Source organism: Colius striatus, chromosome 2, assembly GCF_028858725.1.
Source record: "Colius striatus isolate bColStr4 chromosome 2, bColStr4.1.hap1, whole genome shotgun sequence".
Taxonomy (NCBI): Eukaryota; Metazoa; Chordata; class Aves; order Coliiformes; family Coliidae; genus Colius; species Colius striatus.
In genome coordinates, this window is record NC_084760.1 from 41,079,357 (window position 1) to 41,092,410 (window position 13,054).

General features: G+C 40.9%; 1 protein-coding gene across 1 annotated transcript in view; it reads right to left on the reverse strand.

Moving 5' to 3' along the window:
* Nucleotides 1-13,054, reverse strand: part of CD2AP (CD2 associated protein) — a 90,568-nt gene that overhangs the window by 42,630 nt on the left and 34,884 nt on the right. Inside the window, exon 3 of the mRNA XM_061990599.1 lies at nucleotides 3,766-3,919. Within this exon, the coding sequence (XP_061846583.1) occupies nucleotides 3,766-3,919 (154 nt within the window). The remainder of the gene's footprint in view (nucleotides 1-3,765; nucleotides 3,920-13,054) is intronic.

Consider the following 13,054-nt stretch of genomic DNA (forward strand, 5'->3'; position numbering starts at 1 on the left):
CCACAATTATAGTTGGCTAAAAACACTGCAGAACACAGGTACTGCCTCCAAGATTGATTCTTGTCTCACTGTAGCAGTGTTTAAAGTTCAAAGTCAGTTTTGAAGACTGCCACACCCAGTGTCCTCAGAACAGAACATGCCAGGCATCTGAGTAATAACCAGCATCTACAAATTTCTGAGAGAAACTAAAAATATGAAGCTCTGTGAGTTATTTCTAATAACACGTAATTGCCCACATAATACACCCTTCTTTCAGCTCCACTGAAACTCATACATCAGCCCAGAGGGATTGTTAGGTTAGCAGTAATTGCAAGAAACAGTTCACTGGCCTTTACTACCTCCTACAGCGCTCTCAGGACTCCTGCTTTGTATGAGATTAACTGATACCAAAAAAAGCAAGTTAAAAGGCATGGCCATTTGGTATAAATCTGATCTCAGCATTCCTGTGCATACTGTAACTCTATCTAAATGAGAAAGAGTCAGGGAAAAAAACCTATAGATGCGTTTCACACCCAGAACTCTCTCTCACCTGAGGTCTGTTTTCAGTGATACCCAGTTTAGGAGGTACTACCTTTCAGTTTTGAAAATCCCTACATTTACCTAGGAAGTTAACCAATCTGCTCAGATAACAACACTCCAGCTTCCCGTAGTGCTGTAGGACTCTGGGGCTGGCAGTCCCTGGGCAATTCTGTCCATTCCCAAAACAACTTGTCTAACTTCATGTTTTGTACAGGCTAAACCAAATTTAGCCCTTATTTGCAAGAATTTAGCACACCTTCTATACTTTTGTTTTCCTGAATAAAAGCAACCATCTAATTGATAGGAGTACTGCCCAGAGCCTACTACCCATCTCATACTAAATACTGAAATTCAGAAAGAGCTGCAGAGGAGAACAACACAAAGGGCTTCCCAGGCAGAGGCAACCTAACTCACAGAACATTGGAAACTTGCTATTAACCAAGTTTAACTTGGTTTTTAACATTGTAAATCTCATTTTACCAGGTTAGGAAGTAGAAACAGAAAGACAACTGAGCACTAGAAAGCTTTTGAAGGGAGTGAGCGATTGCCCAGGCACAGAGCAAACAGGATCTGCAAGAACTGTTTAAACAGTCTTCCAGAAAGAGGAAACAGCAAGTAAAACGGAAATGCAGAGACTGTTGTTGCTCCAAGCAAATAGTTGTGTGTTTAAAGGAAAGTGCTTGAATATATTTTTCTTCTAGGAGGAAGAGATTAGCCAGAGCACTGCAGAATTTGAAGTCAGGTTGTATCTACCACCCTGGCCTTCGCCACATAGCCACCAGCATGAGGAAGAGATGTGCTGAATAAGGGATCATTTCAGGTTTAGGGAAGACCAGAATAAGTAGCTAACATCTGAAATGGTATTAGATCATGTTCACAGAATTCTAGAATATCTCAAGTTGGAAGGAACCATATGGATCATGTTAAAACCCTTTCAAGAACCTGGTTGCATTACTCTAGGAACAGTATTCATCTTTCGGAATAGATTTTCATGGCTATCAGGGGGAGTTCAACATGGATTCACCAAGGGGAAATCCTGCTTGACCAACCTGATAGCCGTCTATGAGTGCATAATCGGTTGGCTAGATCAGAGGAGAGCAGCGGATGTCATCTGCCTTGACTTCAGCAAGGCTTTTGACACTGTCTCCCATAACATCCTCATCAGAAAGCTCAGGCAGTGTGGCTTGGATGAGTGGACAGTGGGGTGGATCAAGAGCTGGGTGAATGACAGAGCCCAGAGGGTGGTGATCAATGGCACATGGTCAAGTTGGAGGCCTGTGGCCAGTGAAGTTCCTCAGGGTTCGGTTCTGGGGTCAATCTTGTTCAACATCTTCACCAACGACCTGGATGAGGGGACAGAGTGTACCCTCAGCAAGTTCCCTGATGGCACCAAACTGGGAGGACTGGCTGATTCCCCAGAGGCTGTGCTGCCATTCAGTGGGATCTCAACCGGCTTCAGAGTTGGGTAGAGAGGAACCTCATGAGGTTCAACAAGGACAAGTGCAGAGTCCTGCATCTGGGAAGGAACAACCCCATGCATCAGTACAGGCTGGGGGTCAAACTGCTGAAGAGCAGCTCTGCAGAGAGAGACCTGGGAGTCCTGACTGATAATAAGCTAAACATGAGCCAGCAATGTGCCCTTGTGACCAAGAAGGCCAATGGCATTCTGGGATGCATCAAGAGAGTGTGGCCAGCAGGTCAAGGGAGGTTCTTCTTCCCCTCTCCTCTGCCCTGGTGAGGCCTCATCTGGAGTCCTGTGTCCAGATCTGGGCTCCCCAGCTCAAGAGGGACAGGGAACTTCTGGAGAGAGTCCAGTACAAGGCCACCAGGATGATCAGGGGACTGGAACATCTTCCTTATGAGGAAAGGCTGTGGGAACTGGGGCCGTTTAGTCTGGAGAAGAAGAGACTGAGGGGAGATCTTATTAACATTTACAAATATCTAAAGGGTGGGTGTTAGGAGGTTGGGGCATCCCTTTTTTCTATAGTAGCTAGCAACAACACAAGGGGTAATGGGATAAAGCTGGAACACAAAAAGTTGCACTTAAACAGAAGAAAAAACTATTTCACTGAGAGGGTGACAGAGCAGTGGCACAGGCTGCCCAGGGGGGTTGTGGAGTCTCCTTTCTTGGAGATCTTCAAGACCTGCCTGGACATGTTCCTGTGCAACCTGATCTAGGTGAACCTGCTTCTGCAGGGGCGCTGGATTAGATGATCTCTAAAGATCCCTTCCAACCCTACCATTCTGTGATACTATGATTCTATGAAAAGCTTCCCAACACATATGTCAAACAGGCATGTATGTGCTGTTGTCAGTATTCACTAAAAAGTGATTTTGATAGCAACATCCTCAGCTGCCTTGAAGGTAGTTCCAATAGATTTGCAAATTTGGTGGTACTATTTCAGGGCTTTGAAAGAAAACTAGTGACTCTTCTCCTTTTAAGGGCAAGAGCTCAAAGCATAAACATATCACAAACACTAAGTTCTGAATTCTTTCTTTTATTTAAAAAAAATATATATATAAATGCCTGCAGTCCCTTATAAGAGGGAAGAAGCCAAAGTAATTTATGGAAACATCTTTTATAAGACTAAGGTGCCCAAACACAAATTGCAAGTGAATTTGCTGAATGTGGGGAATGCTAAGCCTTCTGCTCAAGGTTTTAGTCACCTGGATTTCAATATCTGCATTAACACACAGAAACTCCAGATACAGAGGCATCAAGTCTGCACTTCTGACTATCCTGGGGGATGCAGTTACAATCAAAGGAAGTCTACTACATTTTATTACACATCACCTTATTTCACGCTAGAAGCAAGCCTACCAAACAAAAGAAACAAATTATGGAGCTTTCTAGTCACAACACTCTGAAATTTACAGCAAAACTTTTATGCTTAAAAGAAATTACCACAGGAAGATTTTATTGTTATTAACAGGCTTGCACTTCTCATTCAGGTACCTCACAATAAAAGCAGAGCTCCTATGAGCAGCTCTGTAGAATCTGGAAGGAGTCTAAATTCTGCTCCCAGAAATTTCATCCCTGTTGCTGTTGTTAAGACATATATATATATAAGTTTTCTGCTCATGCATTCACAAGCAGAATTTGGCTTAGAATCCAAGTTTCTCCTCCTATGTCTCTAGTTTTCCACAGAATCTTAAAACCAAGTCAGACATTAAGTAATTAATGTTTATTTTAAAAAACGCAGATCAGCAGCTTATGCAATTGAAGGAACTGGAAATATTACATACTCTTCTTTAAACCTTTGGATGGGGGATGAGGTTGAAATCCTCCTGCTGGAAGTCCATAGGTGCTCATCCGCTGTACAAGACTGGCTACATTGCCAGATTTCTCCCTCCTGACTGGCACGGCATCATCCTTGGGCTCTACATCCTTCTTAACTTCCTGAAACGAGAGATTTAAAAGACTGATAAGTCATTAAAATTACCCAAGAGGTCAGGCATGTGCTCCATAGACTAACAGACTTACCATTTGGTGGGTAATCACAGAAACACAGAATCTTAAAGGTTGGAAGGGACCTTGATGGACGATCTAGTTCAACCCCCAAATGCTGAATTATACTCAAAAATCATGGTATCTTACACCTAAACATATTAAGGACACCTAAACATATTAAGGACCTTAATAAACTTGATGCTTTCCATACAATCATGTTAGTAAACAGGTACACTGGTGTGCTAAGAAAACTGAGAAACACAGGCAGTATTTCAGCCATCTACTCCAACCCTAAGAGAAGTACTTTGAGCCCACAAGTCCCATATTGCAATTCTTAAGTCACAGCTTACATTTCAAAATATTTTTAAAATATGTTACTTCAATGACAGACTCATAGGTTAGGTCACTAAATAAAATATTTTAGTATATACAACTGTACTGGGTGATCATCTCTGCCTTATAAATCCCAAAGGTTACTTACATGAAAGATGCAAATTTAGTGCTGAAAGAAACAGGTGGGAAAGAAAGTTGAGATACAAGAGTGTGAGGAAGTGAGGGGAAAGGTCTAGGAGAAAAGTTAGACAGACATAATTTTTCTCATCATTTTCCCCACCTTCTCATCTTTCTAAATTAAGGTGTTAGCATTGGAATTGATTGTGTCAATCAAGATTAAGAAGCCTATAAACAAAAAAGACAGCATCAGCTCTTCACAGAAAAGGCCATATCCTCAGTGGTTACTCTATTGCATTAGCTCATTAAATGAGACTCCATCAGAGAACAGATACTCTAAAAGAAGGAAATCATCACTTTGCACAAGAAGAAACCTATTAAGTCAGATCAATGGCCTATCTAGTGCAGAACACAGCTGCCAGCAGCCACAATCCCAGAGCTCTTTAGAGAGCCAGTCTGCAAGTCCAGTCCTCTCATATTCCCAGAGCACCCATAAGGGTTTCATTAGAGAGATATATCCCCTCCCCTCTCCCTTTCACATCTGCAAAGGAAGCCGTCTAATGTCTTTCCGAACCCATGGTCCCATCTCCCTCCACAGCTTCCTTGGGCATAGACACCAGATATTTGCTGTCTGCTATGTAAAGAAGCTCTTCCCTACCATCAGCTTTAAACTGATAGCTTATTAGTCCCAGTGTGTGCTTCCTAGCACTGCATTTATCACTATCTCCATGGCTGTGTACGCCTTATCATATCTTCCCTTGGCTTTATTCTTTCAGCTTAAAGAGTTCCACAGCCTTGTCAGCCCCCATCTCACTGGGCAGCTGCTACACATCCTGGTCTCCTATCAGAGGTCTGATAACCTATCTCTCATCATATCCATCATTTGATGAGACCTGGCATCCTGCTGATGTTGTAGGCTGTCTCTGCACCCAGAGCTGAGGATGCTGGAGTACTGATAGCAACAGTATCGGATATTCATGAGCTGATGCTCAAATCACAACTGACACTTCCATATAGGGATGATATGGATTACCTTTACTTATACACATTTGCATTTACCTGCCTCCAAACTCAACAGCCACCATTTTTGCCTGCTCAGCATCTTGTCATTAGTGTGGCATTGGACTACATAAGAGTTTAGTAGCCCTTCACTATTAACTCCCCTCTCCAGATGACCAGGAGATGCTGACCAAAGCTGGTACTCACAAGCAGCTCCTAGGTAATCCTATCGCTGACTTTCCTTTATCCTGCCAAGTCACTGCTAAGTCCTTTGCTGCATATTCTTCAAGTATCTTCCAATCTATAAAAGAATTTTTCTCCACTCTCACAGAAAATTCATTCCTTTAATGACTTGGAAGACTTTATCAAAGACTTTCTGAAAATGCAAGTGTGTCACATCCACTGAATTTCACATACCTGTGAGCTTAGCAGGACTCTCAAAGCCCATCAGTTTTCCCACCACCACAGCATTACAATGTCTTGAGGAAAGCAAACACACATGAGCACTCTGCATTTTTTTGTGATCAACTTCAGAACAATTCTTTTATCCACCATCAGTAGCCACTGGTGAACAACTGCAGCAGTTATTTCAGCTGTAGTTGCAATAAATTATTTAATAATATTTGAAAATATTATTAGTAATGCATCTATGACACTAATGTCCCGTGAACTCTTAAACATGAGCTTTAAAACAAGGAAATCCATGACGCATTGATGAAATGCCAAAAATACGAGGAACACATTCACCAGGACTTATCTGGTGCTTTTTACTTAATGCAGTTGTCCAGTTGGAAAGCTTAGTTCTGGAAGTCTGCAGATACTTTCAAACATCCTACAAACCTCAAATCAAACAATCCAAACCACTTTCCTGTTTTCCAAAAGAGCAGAGCAAATACAATAAGCAAAACTACAAATGGTTCAATTTTTCTTTCCACTAATCTACATTACATGAAGAAGTTTTTCAGAAAAACAGTCAAGTAGTTCCTACTCTTACTCTTTTTCATCCACTGGGACTTCTGCCCTGGAGATCTCAGCTCTACCAAGATCCTATCTTCCAAATCAAAACAAAAAAAACCCAACCCAAAACTCCAGCATCATGTGTATCTCCCGTTCAAGCAGATATTTCACATTTCAAAGACTCTTTCATTCTTGGTCTACAGACAATTTGGCTACAGCTGAAAAGCTTGCCACCTCCAGAACAGCTTTCTAACTGTTTGACTGACAAGGCCATTGTGTTCAACTAAAAAACATACTGGCACTTGACATCTTGACTAGCATGGTTTTGTCCACAGATTCTTTTTATTACAATCTTTTGCTATGCAAATTATACAGCCTCCAAACGCTTTGAACTGCTCCAAGAACTCATGTTTTCCCAGTTCACTGGTTTCTCAGTCATAACACTTGCTGCTGGAGTCGGCTCCAGGCTCCTTCCCCAGGTCTGCACTTCACACAAGACTTCAGAAAGCAGCTGCTTCAGTAACTTTGTGCAAAGAAGTGATGGAAAGGGAATGGGGAAGACATACACAGGCAGTCTGATCAAAAATATGACCTCCCTCTTCTTGTTTTTGTTATTGTTGTTGTTGAGGTTTTTTTTTTAGTTTACTCAAAGGAAAAAAAACCCAAAACCCAACAAAGACACAACACTTTCAAATGCTAGAATATAAATTAAGGGTAAGCATCACCTTTATCAATAATTTGAAATAGACAACATACTTTCAAATCCAGCAGTATTATCAAAAGACAGCAAAGTAATTGATATGTCACAAACAACAGGGAACTATTTCAGACAAATGCAGTGTCCACTATGAAAAAAAAGACCTGGAAAAAAAAAAAACCAAAAGAAGACAAACGTTCAAAACCCAAAAGGAATGTGTGAACAACTTCATTTCCTACCTGTTATGAGGCAAGAATAAAAAAATCTAACATAAGAATAGCAATGGCAAATTTTAACAGAAAGTATGGTGGAATTAAACTAAATAATTCTGTGAGCAACCAACACAGGAAGAAAGTGTTGCAGTCACATTCAAAGGATGAAGATTTATTGATGAAGAATTTTATCAGTAGAAATCAGAAAGAATGATCAGACACTGAGAAAGATAAAGTAACACCAGATCCCCCTAACACAGCTAAAATATGCAAGTTGATCACATCAATAAGCAGTCAAGAGAAACCATTCTAATCAAACACATACAAAAGGAAAATAGATGCAGGGAAAAGATTACAGTGCCTATGGGATAAAAACAGGAGTAAAGAGCTGCAAATCAATCAGATTTCCAACTAACAGACATTAGTAATGGACTGGTACTAGCCATGCTTCAATCAGTTGACAATGATATTTTACCTCATGTATCAGAAAGCACGTTGTGACCACAGCATCACAGCAAGCTGCTTTGCAAGAGAGGAAAAATAACAACACAAGAGTGCTACAGCACCTAGTGATAAATCTAGTTTTGACAAAGAACTACAGAAGAAGGGGTTAATAAGTAGTGCATGGATAAAACAACAACTGCTTTTTCCATATTTAACCTACTACCCTTTAGGACATCTTTGTAAAGCAAGCGCTACTTCTTTTCCTTCTTGTTAAAGAGGAAATGCAGCATTAATTATTCTTCCTCAGGGTATTAAAAGCCACATTAAAACCAAACCAAGCTAAAGCAAATTCGGGAATCCCTGGTCTCTGCATCCACGTGTGGTCCGCTACCCCACAAACCTGTATTTCACATCAATCCTCTAACAGTAGGAAACTGCTCCAAGATTCCTTTCCAAAAGTATACGTCAGGATCCTCCGACCACTCACCACCACTGCCAGCAATTTCATCCTGAGCACTGTTTTTATGATTGTCTGACCTTTTGGACAGGTTAAGATTTTACAAAGGAAATAATTTCTAAACAAGATGCATACCAGTCTGGATCTCCAAAAACTGATTCTAATCAATGCAAGCATTGAAGTGTGCCCTATTTATGACCTCAGTAAGAGGCTGAATTAATGTTAAATTATACTGTTTGCAATTCTTACATCTCTGCCCAAACAGCTGGCTTGAATTTCAGTGGCTGGAAAATGACACTGCTCACAGATCTCATATCCCAGGTACCACTATGCATGTCCAAGACTCCTATTCACTGTCTTCATAACACGTACAGCATTTCTCTCTGTTTTTGTCGTTTTAAGTCAGCCTCATGGCAGGAGGTCAGACTAAATGATCTTTGGTTTGAGTTGGAAGCGATCTTTATTCTCAGATTCTATCAGAGGGAGTCTGTGCTGTGACAAAAAACAAAATATCTCTAGGACACTTCAGCTTATTCTGAGATGAGGCCATCACCAGCTGCCATCCAGCAAAAACTAAGTGAAAATCTAACATTAACTGCAGATGGAAAATTTAATATTTTTGTTATGCCAGTTTGCTGCAGTTCAAGGCTTGTCAGTGTTTCCATTAGCAACACAGATTTTATGCATTTATGACTTGGCAGTAGAAGGTCAATACAGACTCTCTTGGCATAAAACACACTGGGAAGTAACCACCCACTCTTTCTGTTGCAAACTGCAGCACTGGTCATAAAGGACTAAGATCTTCATACTCTTCACTAAACATACAAAAATACATAAAAATTTATTTCAATAGCAAAAAACAGACTGGGGTGATCTTAAGGGATTGTTATTTTAATTGCACCTGTCACAGTTTAACAATTCCTAGGAGAAATGTATATGCTTATAAATATCACAAAATCATTTAGGTACAGCTACATATAAACCAAGAATTATTCCTCTTTACACACATCTAAATTCATCTATAGCCTCATGATAGCCACTAGAATAAACAAACAAGCAGGCAGGTACTCCTGACCTACATTTCAAGCGAGGGAGCGAGCGAGGAGCCCTCCCAACAGTAGCCGCTTGCCCACACATCATTCCAGCGGGGACAGTGGCATCCTCCCCACTTCTCCTGCCAGAAGCAAAGAGCACAGAAATCAGCAGGGCACTGGAAAGAGAGAGAGGGAAGTCTTCTCCTGAATTACAGAATGAGTCCATTACCCAGCAAGCCTAACTCCTCAGCTAGACTTTTCAAATGTAAATACACAGACTTTATAAAAGTTGGAACATAAGAGGTTCCAAATGAATACAAGGAAGAATTTCTTCATTGTGAGGGTGATGGAGGACTGGGACAGGCTGCCCAGATGGGTTGCAGAATCTCCTTCTCTGGAGACATTCAAAATCCACCTGGACAAGTTCCTGTGTGACCTACTCTAGGTGGTCCTACTCTGGCAGGGGAGTTGGATCAGATCTTTCGAGGTCCCTTCCAACTCTTAAGATTCTGTGATTTAGCTGGCCATCTCCTTCTATGTCATTACATCAAGAACAATCATCTTTGCACTTTTTACATTACTTGCACTGTAAACTACCAGACACCAACCAGCTTGTACAAAAGCAATATGCATTTCTATTATTAGCTGAGTACATTTTAAAGCTAGATCTCAAGCAGTCAAAAATGGTCTCTCTCTAAATAGGCTGAAATGAAGCATACACAAAGGTAAATTTCTGAGCCTCCCCATACAATTACCTGAACTCTACCCCACTACATGAGTATAAAAGAATACATGGATTGGCAAATTAACTTTCATTTGTATTTTACCAGGTAGAAAATAAGGAAGTCAGAATGATAAAGCCATAGGCAATAGTTTTGTTTACACAAGTTAATCTCTTGCTCTCACAGCCTGGTAATCCCATCACTGAAAAATAACACATACATACATGTGTGACTGTATATAAATACATATAAAAAATCCGTACAACTGCATATAGACAGATGAGATACTGTCAGTCATAATCTGTCTGAGTGCAACTAAAAACCTTGGTTTCCAATACACAAAAATCTTCACATAGCTAATTACTTAAGCACCCATTACTTCTTGCATTTACTTTCTTAGTTACAGCATCAGATAGGCAGGCACAGGACACTTTTAACCTCTTCAATCTATGATAGCCCACATCTTTCCATTTTGTCAATGTTTCCTCCTGGAATATAAACCATATTTTCTCACCCTCAATGCAGATGCCGACAGAGGTGAAATATTTAATAAAGTCATAGAATCACAGAATGGTAGGGAACACTTTTTGTGTTCCAGCTTCATCTCATTATCCCTTGTCCTGTTCCTAGCTACTATAGAAAAAAGGGATGTCCCAACCTCCTGACACCCACCCTTTAGATATTCATAAATATTAATAAGATCTCCTCTCAGTCTCCTCTTTTCTAGACTAAACAGCCCCAGTTCCCGCAGTCTTTCCTCATATGAAAGATGTTCCAGTCAAAGGCAAAGGGGTAATGGGATTAAGCTTGAACACAAAAAGTTCCATTTCAATATAAGAAAAAACTATTTTACTGTGAGGGTGATGGAGCCCTGGCACAGGCTGCCCAGAGGGGTTGTGGAGTCTCCTTCCTTGGAGGTCTTCAAGACCCACCTGGACATGTTCCTATGTGACCTGATCTAGGTGAACCTGCTTCTGCAGGGGGGTTGGACTAGATGATCTCTATAGGTCCCTTCCAACCCCTACCATTCTAAGAAGAGTATAGGAATACTAAAAGAGTATGCCGAGACAAAACCAGGAAGGCCAAAGCTCTTCTGAAATTATACCTGGCAAGAGAAGTAAAGGAAAACAAGAAAGACTTTTTCAAACACATCAGCAGCAAAAGGAAGATTAGGGAGAATATGAACCTTCTGATGAACAAGGAGGGTGCCCAGGCAACAGAGGATGCAGAGAAGGCAGAACTACTGAATGCCTTCTTTGCCTCAGTGTTCAATCCTAACACCAGCCCTCAGGAAGCCTGTAGGATAGTAAGATAGTCTGAAGAACAGAAGACATTCCCTTGGATGCTGAGGATGTGGTTAAAGACCTGCTGGCCAAGCTTAATACCCATAAATCTATGGGCCCTGATGAGATGCACCCACAAGTGCTGAGGGAGATGGCTGATGTGGTTGCTAAGCCTCTCTCCATCATTTTTGATCTATCATGCAGAACAGGTGAGGTGCCTGAGGACTGAAGAAAGGTCAATGTCACTCTGGTCTAGAAAAAAAAAAAAAAATCTGGGAAACTAGAGGCTGGACAGCCTCACCTCCATCCCTGGAAAGGTGATGGAACAACTCATTCTGGATGCCATCTCAAAATACATGAAGGAAAAGATAATAGAATCACAGTATTATTAAAGTGGGAAAAGACCTTTAAGATCATCAAGTACAATCACCAACCTCATACTGCAAAGTACATCACTAAAATAAACCAAACTGTATCCCCCAGTGCTCAATCTACATCTTTTGCATATCTCCAGGGATGGTGACTCCACCATCTTCTTAGGCAGCACATTCCAATGATTAATAACCCTCTTGGTTGAAAAGTTCATCCTAATGTCTAATCTAAACCTCTCCTGCTGCAACCTGAACCCATTTCCTCATGTTCTGTCATTCAGTAGTGGAGAAAAGAGATAGACCTCCACCTCACTATAACTCCTTTTCAGGTAGCTGTAGTGAGTGATAGTATCTCCTCTCAGTCTCCTCTATACTAAACACCCCCAGCTCCATCAGACACTCCTCATCAGACTTGTTCTCCAGATCCTTCACCAGCTTTATTGTCCATCTCTGGACACACTCCAGCACCTCACTGTCCTTCTTGTAGTGAGGGGCCCAGAACTGGATGCAGTATTCAAGGTGCAGCCTCACCAGTGCCATGTAAAAGAGGACAATTACTTTCTTGGTCCTGCTGCCCACTCTATTTTTGATACAAGCCAGGATACCACTGGCCTTCTTGGCCACCTGAGCACACTGCTGGCTCATGTTCAGCTGGCTGTCAATGTACAGATGTTTACACCAATGCTTTCCAACTAATTTTATTAAGAAAAAAGTTATTCTTCAAATACTTCTAAAAATAATACCTAAATAATATTTTATATTGCTGCTACATTTACAGCCAGATAAAAACATCTCTAAAGTGTTAATTGCATTTCTTTTCAGTTTTACATCTGAAAACTGAATTACATTTCTTGAAATTGTTTCATAGACTAACAGTTAATGTCCTGTCAACCACCAGCCACAAAACAGTGCTTTAGACCAATGAAATCAAGAATCATGAAGGGTAGAGGGCAAAACATGGATCCAGGTCCTGCAGCATGTGGTGTTTTATCAAGCCTCCCTCATAAGGGAAGGCAGGAAGACACATTTCTTCCTCTTCTAGTTAAGTGCCTCAGAAAAATGTGTGATTCATTAACCACTACAGGTCCTCTTTGATGTTTAACTCAGAATATCCCTTGCTTCTTCTCACCATCAACCTGGTTTCCCGCCTCTGCTATAGTACTCAGCTTTCTTCTTCCCTGCATCCCTTTCCCAGGGTACCCATCTCTTTCCATGCCCTGGAAAACCCCCAGCACTTCCCTCATTGCCACTTCTGTACAAAAGTTAAAGCAAGTTAAAACATTGCCACATCTATAGCCCATCACAACTCTTGCCTAAGACACAAAATTAACTGCTTAACAGATCCACAAAGTAAAGGATAAAAATAAAAATCTCAAAATCTCAGTGGAGATCAAAAGAGGTTTAAAGACTAAGTTTTATAGAGTCACACATTCACTAACATTTTTAATTGAAAATGCC